At 47.8% G+C, this 18,955-nt stretch overlaps 2 protein-coding genes across 2 annotated transcripts; one reads left to right on the top strand and one right to left on the bottom strand.

Annotated features, from left to right (window-relative positions):
* The first annotated feature begins 345 nt into the window (after positions 1 to 345).
* On the top strand, positions 346 to 14,569 carry LPCAT3 (lysophosphatidylcholine acyltransferase 3). Its single transcript, XM_056486559.1, is given in 14 exon segments — positions 346 to 387; positions 389 to 542; positions 8,773 to 8,880; positions 8,995 to 9,101; positions 9,252 to 9,345; positions 9,429 to 9,466; positions 10,548 to 10,726; positions 11,124 to 11,232; positions 11,895 to 11,981; positions 12,269 to 12,435; positions 13,027 to 13,174; positions 13,705 to 13,863; positions 13,983 to 14,109; positions 14,226 to 14,569. Coding segments are annotated over 13 exon segments (1,509 nt in total). The 3' UTR covers positions 14,100 to 14,109; positions 14,226 to 14,569.
* Positions 14,570 to 14,781: 212 nt separating this feature from the next.
* On the bottom strand, positions 14,782 to 18,899 carry EMG1 (EMG1 N1-specific pseudouridine methyltransferase). The gene is made up of 6 exons (XM_056486575.1): positions 18,726 to 18,899; positions 18,539 to 18,640; positions 18,052 to 18,193; positions 17,633 to 17,691; positions 15,880 to 16,029; positions 14,782 to 15,107 (listed from the first exon to the last, which is right to left on the bottom strand). The coding sequence occupies exons 1-6, from the start codon at positions 18,858 to 18,860 to the stop codon at positions 14,994 to 14,996; spliced, it is 702 nt and encodes a 233-aa protein (XP_056342550.1). The 5' UTR covers positions 18,861 to 18,899; the 3' UTR covers positions 14,782 to 14,993.
* Positions 18,900 to 18,955: the final 56 nt, after the last annotated feature.

The following is an 18,955-nucleotide window of genomic DNA, read 5'->3' as shown; positions in this document are numbered from 1 at the left end:
GGTCCCACAGCCCGGCCGAGGCCCCGGAGCGCGGCCCAGGCGCCGCCCACGCTCCCGCCCCCCGCGCGCGCCGCGTGTCCGCGAATAACCCCGGCCCGCCCCGCCGCTCTCCTGTCCCGCCGCAGCCAATCGCGAGCCGCGCCCCGCCCCGCCCGCCCGGCCCCGCCCCGCCGGGCCCCGGCCCCGCCCCCAGCGGCGGCTCCCCCAATCATTGGCCGGCGGGGCCGACCCGCGTCGCCGCCCACTCGCGGGTAACCTTTGCCTTAGTGCGCGCAGGGCCCTGCCCCGCTGCCACCGCCGGCCAATCGCAGGCGCGGCGGGGCGGGGCCGGCCGCGCCGCAGCCAATGGGCGCGCAGGGGGCCGCGCGCGGTGCGGGGGCCGCGGTGGCTGGTGCCGCTGCCGGGTTCGGGGCGCGACCGGCCGGCGGGGCGGCCGGCGGGGAAGATGGCGGTGGCGGGGTCCGGCTGGAGCCTGGCGCGGCTGGCCGAGGCCCTGGGCTCGTCGGAGCAGGCGCTGCGCCTCATCCTCTCCATCCTCATGGGTAAGGCGGGGCGGGGGGCGACGCGGTTGGCGCCCCGGGCGGGGCTTCGCGCCCTCCGCGGGAACGGGCGACCCCACCGCCGGCGCCGTGCCGCGCTGCGCGGGGGCCGGGGCCGGGCATCGCCTCGCCCGCGCGGAGCCGCGCCGTGCCAGCGCTGCCGCGCCAGGCCACGTGTGCGCGCCCAGCCGGCGGCGAGATACCGCCGGAGCGGCACCGCCCGTCCCGCCGGGCGGCCCGCGGAGTGCCCCGCTGCAGCGCCCGGTGCAGCGGCGAGCACGCCCTGTTTACCCCGGGAGGACGGGCTGCGCTCCCGGCGGGCCGCCTGTGGAGCGGGGCGAAGAGGTGCCTGCGGTACACCCCGGTTTGGGTCCGTGTCCCGGGCACGGGAACTTTGTTTGCGATTGTCCCGTGAGTGCCCGGTGATGCGTGTGCATCCAGCGCCCCGGCAGCGTGTGTCCGCAGGGCTGTCCGCTCGGGAATCTCCGCCGCTCCTCAGGTGCTGCCCCGTCAGAGTGCAGGGACCTCCCTGCCCGGGGACATCACCCGTGTCCGCGGCCGTGGTGGCTCTGTGAACGAGTGGCGTGGCACCGGGGGCACTGCCAGGCAGAGTGGGCGAACCTCCCAGCTCGGTGCCGGGAGAAGTGGGGTGATGTCCTGCGCTCCACCTGCAGCGCGAAGCGTGTTGCAAAACACGGAGCCTGCGCTTATGTAAACATGGGATACTTGAGTTCCATGCGAAATGATTAAGGCACGGCTGGAGTTGTGGTGTGGGCTGGCGGTTGAGGGGGAGGTTGTATCTCCCAAAACATTAATTCAAGTGTATGTATACATGCTATCTGTCTGCAGAAGAGAAACTTTGGGTTGTGAAAGCATTTGGTGTGTAGTCACCTAGCAGAAAGGAAATACAAGCATTCCTCTGAACCTGAAAGTAGATTTGAAGTGATACAGCCACTACTGTGTCATCTGTCAAAATAAAGTTTCTTTGGCTAACTAAAAGTACAATATTTTTAAAGGAAATGCAGGCAAGAAAAACTGTGTCACTTCGTCACCGTGGTCTGCACCAGACTTATTTCTGCCTTAGTTTGTGATGTGTGAGATCAAACTGAGCAAAACATTCTTCCCATGAAGAGTAGATATATGAGACTGAACTGACTGAAGTCAACGTAGAAGTTTGTTAAACCAAACTTCTATAAAGAAAAATGAAGTAATAGGAAACACACAGGACATGCACACAAGTCAGCATTAATTAGTCTAGCATCTCCCCACTGCTGAAAGAGAAAAGTCCTGCTTGCCTTTCTCCCACGTCTCTCTCTGGTCCTTTAATTGCAATCTGACTGAATTTACTTGCTTGGCAGAAACCTAAACCAGAAAAAGCAGATAGTGCACTGCGAGGTTAGTCACCCGGATCAACCAAGGGACCAGTCTAACAAGTGCTGATGCAGAAAAGGTCCTAGAAAGCGTGTGTGGAGGCAGCCACAGCAGAGATGGCTCTGCAGAAAGCACCTTGATCACACTCTCCGAGTTGCTTCTTGCTAGCCGTAAGTTGGGACACAACATTGGGAGGGTGTTTCCTGCTCAGCGTGTTGTGGGTGAACAGCAGCACTTCTTTGAAATGAACAGCAGATAATTATTGTCCTAATGATGATAAGAGCTGCCTGCTGCAGACAGTAGATTAAGGAAGTGTGAGACTCCTGTGTGCTGTTACAAATGTTCCATGTGTGGTGTTGACAGCAAGCCACTGAGACACCACAGTGTCCCCTTCCCAGGTAAGCCACTCTCTGTTTTGCATAGTCTCAAAGGATCTTTAGAGTTTGTATTAAAATTCTGGGCATCAGGGTCCAGAAAACCACTCACATCTCTCCTCTGCATGCCTCAAATGGATAAAACAAACCAGGAGGCTGGAGCTGCACTTTTCCCTGTCCTTTCTCCCTAGCTCAGTATCTTTTAATTAGATGCAGTGGAAAGCATAATTTCAGACAGAAGGCTTCAGGGCATGCAAAACAGCCTTGCCTGCAGTTTGGCTCTTGCAGGTCATGTAGGTTGAACCACTGAGGCAGAGGGGACTGACTCCAGCTCTCCTGCTTAATGGATGGGTAGGCACTGGGTGGTAAAGCATTATACATATACCATTACTTTAAAAGGAAGGGCCAAACACTACTCCAGAGCAGGGTGAGAGTGAGAGGATTTCCTTAGCCCTGCACAAAGAAATGTTCATTTAATTGTAGCTTAGTTTACAATCCTTTTAATCTCATTGGTAATGCAATTAGTGCTGATGACCACTTCAGAGGATGGCATGGGCTATGAATGAAAGGCATTTCTAAAAGCTGGAAGTGGCATTAGGACAGAAAAACTGTGGCTTTTCCTTCACTTCCTCCATTTCAGGTGTTTACATAGATTCAGGAAGAAAACTATTTGTGTTGGCTGCAGCTAATACTGCTGAATTATTTCAGAACAAGGCCATGAGGGTGAAGCAGTGTTCCAAAGATGGACTAAGAAGTTGTTGCTTATTTCTTCCTCTGTGGTGCAGTTTACCATCTACACTGTGCAGTTTTACTGTGACAACAGTTTCTAGGGTTTCACTTGCAGAAGATCACCACAAACCAGTAAAAATAGTCTTCTGAAAAAGGAAGAATCACAAAGGACTTTTTGACTTCTTACATTGATTTCTGGAGAAAGCTGAATTATTGTTGAAAAAATAGTCTATATTTACTGTCTTGATTCAGAATAAGTGTTTGCTTACTAATGATCTGAAATTACCAAAAGAGGTAATTTAAAACTGTTGGCATTCTGACATGACTGATAAAAAAATTTAAATACAGGAGAGAACAAGAGAAGGAGAAAGGAGGAAGGAAGAACATTCAAGAACTAAAACTAGAGTAGTCCTAAAGAGCACCACGCTGTTTCAGTGAACAAGTAACTGCACATTGCTGAGCAAATTATGGGCATTTTAGTCACAGCTTTGTATTTAAATCAGAGACAGGCTTATACATGCTGCAATTTTGAAGCAGAGAATACAGCTAAAATAGAGTCCCTCACCTGGATTGTACAAGATGAAAAACTTACTGCAGACTTCCCCCATGTAAGAATTTGCATAGACAGCCTTTGAAGAAATTAATCTGCAATTTGACAGCAGTACCAACAGCAGGAATACCTGAAGCAGAGTTCTGGACCCTGTCACAAGAAAAATTGTACTATGTCAGTATGCTAATGTCTGGCAATCCTGTCTTTGAGAGATGAACTCTAGCTTGCACTCTTCAGTAGGTCCAGAGCTGCTCCGGTGGTGTGGAGATAACAGGGTTTCTGTGCTGCTGCTCCTGTCCTCACTTGAGAGGGGACAGATTTCTTTCCTGCTGTCACTGCCCAAAGCACAAGCCAGGACACAGGAGGCCTTATGGCACTGTGTATTTAATGCTTTCTGTTGCTCGTGTTTCTTGGGCTGTACGATCCCAAAGAATTAAAGCTGTTTATCTGACCATAAATTACACAATGCCTTGTGAGCTACCTGCATATTATGGAGGGAGGCCAACATGCTATTTACAACCCTGAGCCAGAAATGACCTGGCTGGTTTGCCCAGACCTGCCAGGAAAAGCATTGGGAAAGTGTTCCTTCATCCACAGACATAGCAGGGACCTGCAGAAAGTAACACATTCTTACTCAATGGCTGCCAGAAACCTACTGCTTCACTTGCAGGTTGTCTTATCTCCTCTTCTACTTCTCATCAATTATTTTACATGCTCTGCTTCATGCTCCCTGCATCCTGAAGATTTTTAGGCTCAGTGAAGTTCTTCTTGTGGTCACCCAAAGCTGCTGGCTGGAATCTTACTGCAGGGCCTGTGGACAACTGATTCTGATGTGAGTAAGAGATGGGAAGAATTTTAAGAGGCAGCACTGTCCTGTCATAAAACCAGCCCTGTCACAGAACACTCATGTGCTGCCTTGTTTAAACCCCTAACTTCAAATACATCTTATTCCTTAAATAATAAAAAATTAGGGGGAGTTGAGTAATGCTACGCACTGCCTGTATCTACATGAGCAAGAAAAATGGTGCAGTAGGAGCAGACCTATAGAGCAGACTTGTCTGTAGGTTTAGAGCATTTGCTTTGGATTTGTCTGGGTCAGGTCATACACACTGAGTACCCATTGATTGGAGTGTGCTTTCAGTTTGGTTTTGTGTGAAGAGAGCCCTGTTCTCATGCTTTGAGACAGCTCTGTTACGCAAACTAAAGCACCATAAGTGGCCTTTCAAGGTAAACTCCTGAGCTGAATTAAAATACTCATGTTTATGCACCCAGTGTTAAACAAGGTGTGGCACTTCTGCAGCGTTAGGAACAGAAAGGAATAACTTTGAAGTCAAAATTAGTAGGTAAGGCTGATATTTTAATAATTTTTTCCCCATTATCCGCTTCCTTATAGTTTTAGCATTCTTATAAAAAATTGAGACAATTGCCCTGCTGGATGTTAATAAAGGAGGAGTTAAATGTTCAGCAAAAGGGATAAGAGGAAAAATAGAGGTACTGGCTTGGAGATAGAGCTAGTGCATATAAAAGGGGAAGTAAAGGGAGCATGATGAAAAGAATGTTTCTTCTGTTCTTATTTGCAGCTTTTATCTCTGGAAAAAGAGAGAGATCTTAATCACACAGTCCAGAAGATGGCAAGTGTGACAGCACTATTTTTGCTTGGGATTAGTAGAAGTTTTCTCCTGCCTAATCCACCTTCTTGATGATTTAACTTCTTTTGCTCAATTAGATTCTTGTATCTGTGGACAGCCTGGACTTTGTGCAGTGGCCCATTATTCTCCCAAATTGCTGTGGCCAAGAAGCTGAGCTTGTCCTTTCCTTCCATCTCTGTGGCTCTCTTAACCAGAGATCATCCTCTTGTTCCTGTGAAGTAAAAAAATAAATATCATCTCAATTGCTAACTCCATTCTATAGAAAGTGTGTCTAGAGGCAAAACCCAGCTCTGTGTGCAGGCTGTTTTTCAGCTCCATGATGCACAGGAAAGAATGGATTTGGATCAGAGAGTCCCTGCTGTTTTCTCCAGGAGTCTTACAGCCGCTTTCCTGCCTCGGTCCACTCTGCTTAGGGAGCCGTGAAAGAGGAGTTTGGCAGCATGGGAGCTGCTGGGCAGAGCCTCTTGGCAGCAAGGAGCAGGGACTCTTGTCCTGGTGCTCTGAAAGCAGCCAGTCCTGCTGCTGGCATATCCAAAGGTGACATCCAGCTTGCCAGAAGGCAATCGTAACTCCAAAAGCTGCTGTGCTACTTTGGGCTGCTTCAGGGACGTGGTGGTGGGGCAGGAGTTCTGATGTTGTTGTCAGCAGAAATTCTTATTTAATAGATAGTTTATGAGTGTTCAAAGGGGCACAAGCCACATCAGAATGGCCATTGCTGCCCCGTGTCCCCTGCCCTTGGGGGGTTAAAGTTTGTATCTGCAGCATGCAACTGGCCCAGTTATCTCATTTATCATTATCTCGTGCAGCAAAACTTGATAAATTGCAGTCCAGAGTATCTACAAGTTACTCTGGATATCAGAAGAATTTAGGCCGATGTGACTTTTGAACTGGAACAACAGCCACGTAGTGCAAGACCAGGCTTTAAGTTTATAGTTTCTAAAAACATAGATGCAGTGTGTATTATTAGTAACACTCTGTTTGCAAGGGTTCATTATTCTTTTTCCTTCAGAGCAGCATTACTCAAACCATGACGTGATCTCCTGCGTAGAACTAAAAAGGAGCACGGCTGACAAGTGAGACAGGTCTCTGAAAGAGTAGGAGCACCAGTTACATTATAGTATGCAGTCATACTTTAATTATGTCTATAGAAATGGCTAGAGGGGAAAAAATGGTAGAAATTGACTGTTCTGCAAAATAATAGTGATTTTTAAGAGAGTAGGAGATCCTTTAAAATGAAGGTTTAAAACCATGCATATTGATGAACAGCAATAAATTGTAAAGCAATAAATTGCTTTGCCTGTATTTCTGATCTGATTTTCCTCCCTTTGCTCAGGAGGGGGAAACATTTTTCCACGGTAAAAAAAAAAAAAAAAAAAAAAAAAAAAAAAAAAAAAAAAAAAAAAAAGTTAAAGCTTTTTAACTTTTGATCTAATCTTACAGTAAAACTTCATATTTTTTACCACTTTCCATTTCTCAAAGCCAGTTCTTCATATGTTTATTAAACTTCAGCAGGAAGATTGGCTCATAAACAAAGAATCCCCATTTGTATGTTTCTGAGTAAAAGACCAGCAGAAAATACTACTTTTTTTTTTTTTTAAAGTCATGTGAATTGCCCTAATTCTTTGAGTTACTCCTGTATCCCCAGAGAGCCCATGTGATGAACTCTCTTTGCCAATTCCCTCTCTCCCCCTCAGCTGGTGTTCAGGGCAGCAGTGGAGGGAGAATGGGACAGAAGTGGGCTGTGTAAAAAGCATGGAAGGGCGGGAAGGGCGAGGGATGGCTTGGATAAGGCGTTTTGTAGGGGAGTTTGGAGCTGCTGTTTTGGAAGGGAAAGCAGGCTGGATGTGCAGGAGGGAGGTTGCCAGGCTCTGGGAGTGGAGAGCCCTGGTATGTGGGGCTGGCCAGAAAGCAGCCTGTGGCGTGGAAACCAGCGTGGGACACAAAAGGAGGAAGGAACAGCAACAAGGAGGCAGGGAAACCCGAAAGAGGGATGGCAGGAGGCTGAGGAAATTGGGAGCAGCAGCTGGGTTTCAGGGGCAGCAGGTACACATCTGGACACAGTAGAACATGAGCCCAAAAGGATCTCAAAAAGAGCCCAAAAGTCCCCAGCTCCAGGGCTCCCTCCCAAGGGATTTGCAGGGATGGAGAGGGCCTTAAAACGGCTCCAGCCTGTTACACTGACAGACTGCCAAACATGTATTCAAATAACGTGACAGAGTTTCTCATTTCCTCTCACAGTAGTGACTAGACTTGGCCTTGCTTACTGGAAGCCTTCCATCCATCATACACTTCTCGGCAGAATGTGCATTTCATCACCTTTTATTACTGCTCCATATAAAACATGACCACCTCCTGCTACTACTACTGCATTAGTGCAGGTAGCAGAGCTCCATCCGCTGCTCCTGGTTTCAGCTAGGATGATAAGTAGTGTGCATGCCAGTATTGTGGTATGTGATTAATTTCCCCTTTCTTGAGCAGGGCAAGAGAACACACAGGCTTGCAAAGTAGAGCAATAAAGTTACAAAATGCCAGAATTAAAGTGGCTTCTGGTATCCCGGTTCAGCACTTTGAGAACATGCCTTTAGAAACACTAATTGCAATGCTTCCTGTGCCACTGTGTATTAAGACATACTATATTTTCTGTCTGCTATGTGGCAATGTTTATTGCACGTTTTGTGAAACTCACCTAGTCAGCAGGATTTAATTGAATCGTGGTGTGCTGTGTGACGCTTCTCACTGTACTACCAGAGCACTTCACAAATGTTTGCTTCTCACTTGAGCCACAGATGAATAATCTGGAGGCATTCCTAACTTAGACTAGGAGTTACCTCACAGAAAATGCAAGGAAAAAAACCCTTCCACTTTTCTTAGCTGCTTCATATGAAATGCTTCTGATTTTTTTTTTTTTCCAAAAATACCACATGCGTTGTACCAGTGGATTTTAGTTGCAGCTCTGTGTACCTAGTAGTTCACAAATCAGATGCAAATCCAAAGTTGCAGAGTTAGAAAAGCAAGAGTATCTTACTGGAGGTCACCTGAGGAGCTCTGAAATTAAAGCTGAAAGAACTCTTTGAGGTGGGAGTGGGACTGAGGTTTTTTTTGGACATTGTCCAAAATGGTATTAACGGTAAAGTTTTTCCCTTCCCCCCAAGCCCCCCCCCTTTTTTTTTTTTTTTTTTTTTTTTAATCTAGCTTCTTGCCATGTTCATTGTATTTGTCCCAGAATTTGGAAATTAATCAAAGGCTAAAGTATGATTCATATATTTCAGCATTATCCATCTCATATATTAAATGAGGCCAGAAACTGTAATCCTGTAATTTTTGCACTTCAATGTCAGTTTTCTATGATTATGTTTCTGTTAAAGTATTTTCTTCTGTACAGACTAATTCATCTGGAGTCTGTCTCTGAAGATGCAAATGCATGCCCTGTGTTGATAATGTATCATGTAAAGTACATTTTCCTAATGACATGTTCGAGAAGGCTGGGGTTTGGTTCATGACAAATACTTGTCTAACCTTATTTACAACTCTTCCCTTTTTTTTCCCCCCTCTCTACTCAGGATATCCTTTTGCCTTGTTCCAGCGCTATTTCCTCTTCCAGAAGGAGGCCTACCTCATTCACCTCTACAATGTGCTCACGGGACTCTCAATTGCTTACTTCAATTTTGGTAAGATGAGTTTGGGAACAGAGAGCTGCCTGGCCCAGGGCATGCTGCGATTTGGGAGGACCTGTAAATGTGATTTCTATTTCTTATCTCTCTCTTTCTTTTCCCTGCCCACAGGGATGCAGTTTTTTCATTCCCTGATATGTGTCCTAATCCAGTTCCTCATACTGAGACTAATGGGTCGCACAATCACTGCCGTCATTACCACGTTCCTCTTTCAAATGGTAAACCCCCTTTCTTATTCCCTGGGTTTCTGGAAGGGAGGCCTCTGCTCAGTTTTGCACTTCATTAGCAACTGTGGGTGGAAAAGTGGAGGCAGATCAAAACCAGCTGGAGGCATTAGTTTGAATAATCCAAACAATGGTTTCTTTCAGACATACCTTATGGCTGGATATTACTTCACAGCCACAGAGCATTATGACATCAAGTGGACAATGCCACATTGTGTCTTGACACTTAAGTTGATTGGTGAGTGACACCTCTCTTCTCTCTCTTGCACTCTGCAAGCTGTGCCCGTCCCAGGGCTTCAAGTCACTGTTTCTCACCTCTAGGTCTGGCCATCGATTACTATGATGGAGGAAAAGATCCGGTGAGTTAGACACCATTTCTCCGTCATTCCATGCTGTCCAGTGAGCTAGAGATCAGAAAATCAAGTTCAAAGGATGTGAGTTAGCAAGCTGCATTGCTAGGTAAAAGCCAGAGCTGAGAGGGGAGCCTCTGTGAGTGTTTGGGGGCACTGAATTCTAGAGTGGAACAAAATAATTTGGAACAGAGACACTAGTGATTAGAGATGGACAGAAGTTGTTTCAGTTATGTCCAAATATTACTCTACACCCTTCAAAATTCCCCACCATCTCCTTCCTCCCAGTCTATTGCTTTAGATTCCCAATCCCTGATGCTCTGTGTCTTGTGGGTAGTGTACCTTTAAACTGAATGCAGCCAGTACTGGATCTCAGTTCCCATCTTCCTTTCCTTTAATTAGTCTTACCATGTCCTTGTCAGTGGTTGCCTTTTACCATTTGTTAGGACCCTGTTTTTAGCCCAGATGAAGCAAAGTTACACAGCACAGTGTGTGTGGGGGGGGCACTACACATGCTGCAGTCCCTAATCCTTCAAGGATTGCATTCTTCAAGTACCTGCATTCCCCATCTCCTGTTTGAGGCCTGACAAAAGTCTATAGCATTCATGGAATCACTGCTGACTGCAGGAAAATCGGGTCAAGCTGAAACTTCCTGACCTGAACCTTCGAGTATTTAAAGACAATTTTTGCATCAAGAAGTAGAAATTGTAGCATGATAAGGTCTTGGGAGAGTACATGAAATTGCAATCAGGGACTGGAATGGGTCAGATACAGTGCTCCTACTGTGCTTACTCTGCTGCCAGGGTTGCCTGTCAGTAGATCCCTTCCACAGGGATCTTCCAATAAGTTTGGAGTTTATTTGGGAATAGAGACCTGTGCAACTGGTCTCAACCATTGGATCTTGTTGCTGTTTGAAGGGGGTGGGGATAGAGAGGGCTGGGGAGAGGAATGGACATGAAGTACAAAGTGTGAAGTTCCATGTCCATGGGGAGCAAGAGCTGAAACCAGTCAGGAGGCAGGGTGAGGACATAGCATCCAGAGCTAGTATGAAAGCCCTGGGATGATGTTAATGCCACTCCCTTTGGTGCAGGAGTTCCTGACCCCTGAGCAGCGGCGGTTTGCTGTTCGGGGGGTTCCTACCTTGCTGGAGGTCTCAGGATTCTCCTATTTCTATGGTGCCTTCATGGTTGGGCCTCAGTTCTCCATGACAGACTATCAGAAACTGGCAAGGGGTGAGATGACTGACGTTCCAGGCCAGAGACCCAATAGGTAATACAAAGCTGCTTGGCTTCTCCCCTTCCCACAATCCTAGAATGCTGAATCCTCCACGTTCCCTGCAGCAGATTGTCTTCTTACCTGGACACAGAATACTGTGACCAGAAGTGATTTATGAGACAAGGCAGTCTTTCAAAAGTTGCTCGTAACTCTGCTTAATGTCCCAGCACAGTTCCAGGGCATGAGCATCAACAACCATTTGACATCTTTAGTACAGACTTGGTTCCAGCCTGGTGATATTTGCATCCCAGCTTCCAAATGGAGGCAGCTGCTGCAGTGGAATGTTGTGACTCCCCATCCTGTCTCCCCTACCTCCTTCTCTCCACCTATATTTTTAAAACTATGAATTTTTCCAAGGCATTTCTTTGACCTTCATATTTTTCTTTCTCAGTTTCATGCCTGCTCTCAAGCGCTTGAGCCTGGGTCTCTTGTTTCTAGTAACCTACACCTTGTCAAGCCTGTACATCTCTGATGAATACCTCACCTCAGATGACTATATGGTATGTATTCACTTGGTCTTGTGGGATGTGGAAGAATTCCACTTTTCTGGTGAGCACTGGATCTACAAGAGTGGAATTATTTTTTTATTTCTTTCTTCATTTTTGCCTCAATTTAAAAATAAGTGATGGGCTTTTCCACAGCTGATTTGGCCTTACTGCCTGTCCTGTGGATTCCATCTAATGCAGAATAAGTATGTGTTAAGAAGAACTGAAACAAATGAAAACTTTTACAAATAGATAATTGATCTTAAATGTTGGTTTTGGAAACCTAACATACATATTTTATGACCTTTTAATTACTTTCCATTTAACCATTACATGAGAAGAATTTCACTAGAGTAACTTGTAAGGCTTACCATAATCTTTGAGGCTCTTGGAAAACTCCTAACAAATATTTCCTACTGGCAGATTATCAGCAAGCATTTTGATTATGCTAATCTCAGAGTCTTTCCAAACTCCTACCTATTTCAGTACAGCCAAATATTACCAAAGGAAGGAGAATGATGTGTAAGTTTACATAAGCCTGGCAGCCCAGTCCATATGTTGCAACACATATATCAGATTAAAACAAAAGATGGTCATGAGATCCCATTTACCTTGTGTCATCATGGCCACTCAACTGCAGGTTTTATTTTTACACTGTTTCACTCTTCTCTCTGCAGGAGAAGCCTTTCTGGTTCCGTTGTGGTTACATATTGATCTGGGGCAAAATAATACTCTACAAATACGTAACTTGCTGGCTTGTTACGGTGAGTCTAGATGTCGTTCCAGAAGCAAAAGACAAATGAATAAAGGTCCAAGCCTCTTGGACTTAGTACTAAATGGAAGAAATCCAAATATCTGGAGATCATTGCAGGTCAGTTCAGCTTGCTTTAAGTTAGCAAAGGCTAGCTAAGTAAAAGGCACTTTTTAATCCATTTGTTCCATCTCTAGTGATGCTCTCAACACATTGAGAGTCAGCACTTCCTCAGCTCTGCCTCTCCAGCAAAAAACAGGCAATATTTTCATCTTACCTTTCTTGTGCATTTTTTGATAGGAAGGTGTCTGCATCCTTGTTGGTCTGGGATACAATGGGAAAGACCAGAATGGGAAGCCTTTGTGGAATGCCTGTGCCAACATGAAGGTCTGGCTGTATGAGACAACACCTTTGTTCACAGGGACCATTGCTTCTTTCAACATCAACACCAATGCTTGGGTGGCCCGGTGAGCAGGACAAAATTCTCCTTCTGTAATGTGTCAGTTCTATTCTGTCAGCAGAAGGCCAAGCAGGAGCATTAGAGGAAGAATCTATCTACCAGTTTTCAGTTTGGGCAGCTTTTCCCATGTTTTGCTGCTGTGCCCTTAGAAACAGGTTAGTGGGCTACTGGGTTAGAGGGATCTTTTAATTCACCTGGAAGAGCAGCTCATTAATAAAGGCAAGCAGTTGATGGCAGCAGAGACTAGAATGGGACTACAGAGAGCCCTTGGGGCTGCCTGCCTGCTCAGCCAGCCACAGAGCTGCTCTGACAGCTGCTTCCTGCATCATGGCTCTTGGTGCACCCCACACCAAACTCAGATGGGTTTTGGTTCAGCACTTGCTGGGACAGACAGATAAATTGTATGTAATGACCCCCTTCTCCCTCTTATGGCTGGGATTTCTTGAAGACTGTTTTGATGTAGGTTTTGCCCTGATCATACTGTTCCTGGCAGCACTGGGCATGCAAAGGCATTGGGTCCCCTGAGCCCTTCATCCCTGACACAGCCAGGGGAGGGCAGATAATAACCTGGAAGCACTTTGTTTCTTTTCTGCTCTAGCTACATCTTCAAGCGCTTGAAGTTCCTGGGCAACAAGCTGCTGTCACAGGCACTGGCCCTGTTCTTCCTGGCCATTTGGCACGGGCTGCACTCTGGCTACCTGGTGTGCTTTCAGATGGAGTTGCTTATAGTCATCGTGGAAAGACAGGTGAGCTTTGTCACCAGAACGGGGGGGGGGGGCTGTGTTAGCCTCTCCCCCTGAGCCTGGAAAGTGCCACACAAAAGGCTTTACTTGCATTAAATGAGAGAAATAGCTGCTCGCTTTGGAATTGGTTTTCAAGCATGGCAGGGTTTTGTTCTCAAGAGTTCAGTAGGTTGCTGCCTTCTGCGTGGGCAAACCATAAATATATTGCAGAAGCTGACAGGGAGAAAAGTGGAAAACTTGGCACACGAGCAGAGGGTGGCTGAAGTGCTTGGCAGCTGGAAAGATTGGAGGACAAACACGTGAGCCGAATGCCTCTGTTAATCTCCTAGTACTGAGAGAACAATATTCCATTTTAAAATGCATTTTATTACTTAAAACTTTGGCCAGGACAGGGTATTTAGCTACTTTTTTAGACTAGCTGCTTACTAATACACATTTTACACAGCTCGATAGATAACTTTGGACCCAGGGCCTGCATATACAGCCACAGGACATCCAACTGTTACAACTTCTGTTTTTTTTCTTTAAACTAGGTCATGAACCTTGTTCGGGACAGTCCTCCCCTAAGCACCCTGGCCTCCATCACGGTCTTGCGGCCCATCTTCTACGTGCTGCAGCAGACTAACCACTGGATGTTTATGGGTTACTCCCTGGTGCCATTCTGCCTTTTCACCTGGGACAAATGGATGAAGGTATTTAGCAGGCACAAACAGATGACCTCACATGGTCAACCCTGTTTCCTCCATCCCCTCCCCTGTGTTCTTGGCTTAAAGCTGGCTGCTGATCCCCAACCCTGCCTTTCTCTTTACAGGTGTACAGGTCTATTTATTTCTTCGGCCACGTGATGTTCTTCACCTTACTGCTGGTGTTGCCTTACATTCGCAGATCAATTGTGCCACGAAAAGAAAAGCTAAAAAGAGCAGAATAATGGCCAAAAGGTAAGGCTGCATGAGCTAGAGGCCAGAAGGTGAAGTGGGGCAGCAGTGCTGCAGCCCAAGGTGAAAGGCAAACATCAAATCAACCGAAGCAAATATAGGGCTCCTCTGTTTTTCAGATTGTACCACCTGTGCATTCGTAGGAGTTGATTTAACACTCCGGAAGCAAAGCATCACCTGCCAAGTCTGCTGTGTTGAAGTATGACTATTTTTCAACGCAAGGAGGGGGAAGGAGAAAGCACAGGGTCAGAGACCCGAAAGGAGGGGATCCGAGCGAGCCTCCTTGAGACCCTCCACCTTCTGTCTGTTGCCTTATCTCTGCCGCCCCGCGGCCGGCACTCGTCTCTCCGCTGATACCAGATGATTGTACCACACTCACGGCAGGTGCTGCGTTGGATTGGAGCCACCTTCTGACTTTTCTACGTTTGTCATCTAAGATAAAAATTGCTCCTGGTCTTTTTAACATCGGCTTCAGCTCCTTTCCTCTTGGGTGCCTCGGTGTGGGAGTGTGAACTGTCACATGCCACCAAGCAAGGCGATTCTGCAGGACTGAGTGACACCAGGGTGAGCAGGGCACAGCTAAGAATTCCAGTTCTGTGACAAATTTGGGCCAAGTCCCTGCTATAAGGGGATCCAGCCAGCCCACATATGACAAATGAGAGTAAAATTCACTCATGCTTTTTAATCAAAAAAGGTACCTTTAATAGGAAAAAGAGTCAGTGAGGCTGTCCTTTTAAAGTCTCATTGCTTCAGAAGCTACAAGGATGAAGTTGAAGTGTTTTCCAGGAGCCCAAATTTGCACCAGGTCCACACCCAAGTTAAAGAGTCTTTCCAAAACGTGAAGTCACTGTATACAAGTCCATCATGACAGCAGTAGCAGCAGAAGCTCATACTACTCCCCACACCTCCTCAAAGGCAGTAGTAATTTTAGCACATGTCAGGGCAGCAGAAAGGGGATAGTTGCTGATCGAGACCATCTTTTCTGTGTAGTCAACATTGACCTGGGAGAAGAGGGGAAGAAAAATAGAAAAAAAAAAAAAAAAAGTTGCAAAATAGTTTTCACTAAGCCCCATCTCCATTAGTACAAGAAAGACAAGGAGCCACTGGAGAGAGTCCAGCAGAGACTAAAAAGATTATCAGGACATGGATCCATCTCTTATGAGGAGAGACTGCAGGGCCTGTTTTGTCTAGGGTAGAGAAGACTGGGGGGATCTCATTAATGCACATAAATATCTCAAGGGTGGGTGCCAAGAGGATGGTGCCAGACTCTTTCCTCTGGTGCCTGGTGACAGACTGAGGAGCAGTGGCCATAAATTAAAACACAGGAAGTTCCACTTCAACAGAAGGAAGAACTTCTTTACACTGAGGGTGGCAGAGCACTGGAACAGGCTGTCCAGGGAGGTTGTAGAGTCTCCCTCTCTGGAGACATTCAAAGTCCACCTGGACATATTCCTGTGTCACCTGCTCCAGGCGACCCTGCCTTAGCAGGGGGCTGGACTGGATGATTGCCAGAGATCCCTTCCAAACCTAACAACTGCAGAGGCACAGTATTTCCTCAGCAGGGAAACTGCTAGCCTTCACTAATGCCCTCCCTTGGGAGGGAGAACAGTCCCAAGTGTTGCACTTTTGGGCCTTTTTTTGACAAAAATAAAGTGAAAAATGTGGGGCTGGGTGGAGGGAAAACCGAGCCAAAAAAAGGGCAGATAAAACCTCCATACTCAGAATAAGACTGAAACATTTTTACAACCCCAGATAAGGGATACACACACTTACCGACCCGTGGGCAAAGGCTCCCACCACAATGACAACTGGCTCTGCTGCAGGAACCAGCTCACGCAGATCTGACACCTGTGACACTGCAAAGGAGGTACCAATCTTCATGCAGCCCACGGGCAGATGGTCACTGACTGGATTTTTAATCACCTACAGAAAGCAGAAAGTTAATAGGGGTGTAGAGGTAACAGACCCTGACACATAGCTAGATCCATTGTTTGCTAAAAGCATCAGACAAAAAATTAATCAGCTGGTTGCAGGCTGCATCAGGAGCTCATGACTGGTACATCTGGAGCAATCTATCCTCATTGTCCATGGCATTTACAAAATACAGTGGTGGGTCATTCCACAACCAACATTATGTACAAAATGCAACATCACAGACTATCCTTGTCCAAAAATCAAAATATGTTGAGGTACACATCCTGCTTCCCTGTCCCCCTGATTACCCACCAAGTGCACTCAGGTCCTTGAGCAAAAGCAATCCCAGGTGGGTTGAGGCTCAGTGATGGCAGATATGCCCAGGACACAGGTGATACAGAGGTAGGAGAGTCTTGGCTGTGGGGAGCAGTAGAACGAGTAGCAGAGCTCCCCATGACCAGCAGTGCAATTCCTGAATAATCCAAAATCAAAAAAGTCCACAAGACCTTCTCCGAGTGACAGTAGGCAATGTGGAATAGCCAGGAGAAGCTGAGGCACAGCACTGCTCTCAGGAAAAGCATCCCAAACACCACCTTCTCCTGCATGAAGCCATGAAGTACACATTGGGCAGCATGGTCAGGATCCCCAGGCAGAGGGACAGCATCAACCCCAGCAGGTGTGTCCAGATGTTGCCAGTCTCAGTGTGTATCTGGAAGATGCTCTTGAAACAGGCACAGAAGGAAGGCATGGAGGACCTATAGTCCCCTTTAGGCAACTTTGTCTCATCTTGGCTGGCAACAGGCTGCTACTGGGATTTAAAACCACTCTCCTTTGGGGAATCTGGATTTTCCAGAAGAAAGTTACAAAACACATTTAAGTCATTATTAGTTCTTCTTCTCTTCTGGAGAGTCTTGCTGCTGTCTGAGGAGCACTCAGCAAGGTCCTGCTCCAGCCCAGCAGCTCCTTGTTCTGGCACATTCCTCGAGCCAGGTTCATGAGAGCCCTGTGTGGGAGAGGCTGGAAAGGCTGCTCCTTGTCCCTGCCTACTGATCCGTGTCCTCGGGCGGATGCACTGGACATGTGGACAGGCTTGGCTAGGGCCAAGCCTTCTCTGCCAGGATGACATCACCATCACCTTCCTCAGGCTGCTGCTTTTCTGGCATTTCCAGCAACAAGGGTAGCTCTTCATCAGAGGAATCCGGTGTCATGAAACCCTTTGTCCCTGTGGTTTATCCAGTCTTCCCCTCTGTGACTACAGAAGCCATTCAAGTTAATTACATCTTCATTTCCACCTCTCTCTGCCATTTTAAAAGCTGTACCCGAAAAGCATCAATGCCCAGGCATGGCAGTCAGGCTCAGGTGAAGAAACAGACCCCTCAGCTCCAAAGACAGGTGTGTTTGGGTTTCCTTCCTGCAGCAGCAGCTCCTAGCCAGGTAGCATGTGGGAGAGCCCCCCTGAAACCAGGACCCCCAGCAATGATGTGAGGGAATAGAATAGCAGTCAAACCCCAACAAAAAAAAAACAAACTACCTCCCCCCCTCAAAAAAAATCCCTCCTACATTGCTGTTAGAATGTTGCAACATTAGCTGTCAACAGTTACAGAATATTTACCTTCAGCAGTTTCTGAGGCCCATCAGCTGCTCTAACACTGAGCTTATGCAGCAGCTGAACTGGCAAAGAGAAAACAAGGAGAGAATCACTTAAGCTGTGTGGTAATCTGCTGGAGGAATGCCATGCTTTGACCTGAGCTGAGATACACAAAAATCCACCTTTAAGAGTTCCCACCACAGGCTGAAATAAATTATTTTGCTGACAGCACAACCTCCTGCAAGCACTCCCCACTGTGCTAAGAAGCACAAAGCTGGGGTATGCACCCTGGAACATCCCAGAAAGAGGCTTTCACTTCTCTACTCTTTTCTAATTTTCACGTTTTAAAGTCAGTGCCAGTTTCTGATTTTTCCTGAGGTTCCTCCAATCCTCACCACCTTCCTGCATTATTCTATAGCTGGTGCAGAGTTTGAATCACTTACCCATAAGACCACAGAATCGATCAAAAGTTCTTGGGATTCTGGTTTGGGGATTGACTTCAATGAGAACATTTTTCTTGGTATGGATATAAACCTGCAGGAGCCCAGCCCGATTCAGGGGGCTGTCCATGAGCATCAGGAGACTCTGAAAGCGGAAAGTACACGGTAGTGGAGATAGAAAGGCACAAGAGAGAAAATTCTGGGGAAAACTGAGGGTTAGCCTTCACAAATGCAGAAGGGACCGATGAAGCTCATCCGACTACGGGATGTAATGCTGAGATCAAGCCCAGACCCAGACAGCGACTCAATGTGAAACCCACCCGAACAGCAGGGGAGGCCAAACGCTGCGGGCTGCAGGGGTACAGCGGACCCGGCCCCGAGGGACGATGGCCCCGAGGGACGGACCATGGCCCCGAGGGACAGACCATGGCCCCGAGGGACGGACGATGGCCCCGAGGGCCGCCCGGGCCCCACAGCGCCCCGCGGGTACCTGGTGCGTGATGTCGGGCCGCACCTCCCCGGGGTCCCGGCCGTTCCGCAGCAGCAGCGCCTTGTGCTTGTCGCAGTTAAGCAGCTCGAACGTCTTCCCCACCTACGGCCAAAGCAGGGACAGGTGAGCGGGGAGCGAGGGGATCCGCGGCAAGGCCGGACCTACCCCGCCCTCTCGCCGCCCGCACCTTCACGGTCTCCAGACTCGCCCCCTCCAGCACGACCAGGAGCCGCCGCTGCCCGCGGGGCCGCTTGCTCTCCAGCGAGCGCTCCTCATCCTCCTCCTCCCGCACGTCCCCACGTGGCCGCCTGGGCGCCGCCATTTTGTCACGCGGCCCCGTCGGCCCCTCCGGCCCCGCCCCCGCCCCGCCCTTCCCGCCTCTGCCACCCAAGATGGCGCCGGGGCGCGCCCTCTATC

The sequence above is a fragment of the Oenanthe melanoleuca genome, chromosome 1 (genome assembly GCF_029582105.1).
Source record: "Oenanthe melanoleuca isolate GR-GAL-2019-014 chromosome 1, OMel1.0, whole genome shotgun sequence".
NCBI classification, from domain to species: Eukaryota; Metazoa; Chordata; class Aves; order Passeriformes; family Muscicapidae; genus Oenanthe; species Oenanthe melanoleuca.
The sequence above is the reverse complement of the archived record's forward strand: the minus strand, read 5'-3'. Positions and strand labels throughout refer to the sequence as shown.

Excerpts from the sequence above, each read along its gene's own strand:
- EMG1 (XM_056486575.1), bottom strand. The coding sequence starts at position 18,860 with ATGGCGGCGCCCAGGCGGCCACGTGGGGACGTGCGGGAGGAGGAGGAT. Across the intron at positions 17,692-18,051 it reads TCGATTCTGTGGTCTTATGG|TTCAGCTGCTGCATAAGCTC; the intron begins GTAAGTGATTCA and ends TCTCTTTGCCAG. Across the intron at positions 15,108-15,879 it reads GAGCCTTTGCCCACGGGTCG|GTCAATGTTGACTACACAGA; the intron begins GTAAGTGTGTGT and ends CTCTTCTCCCAG.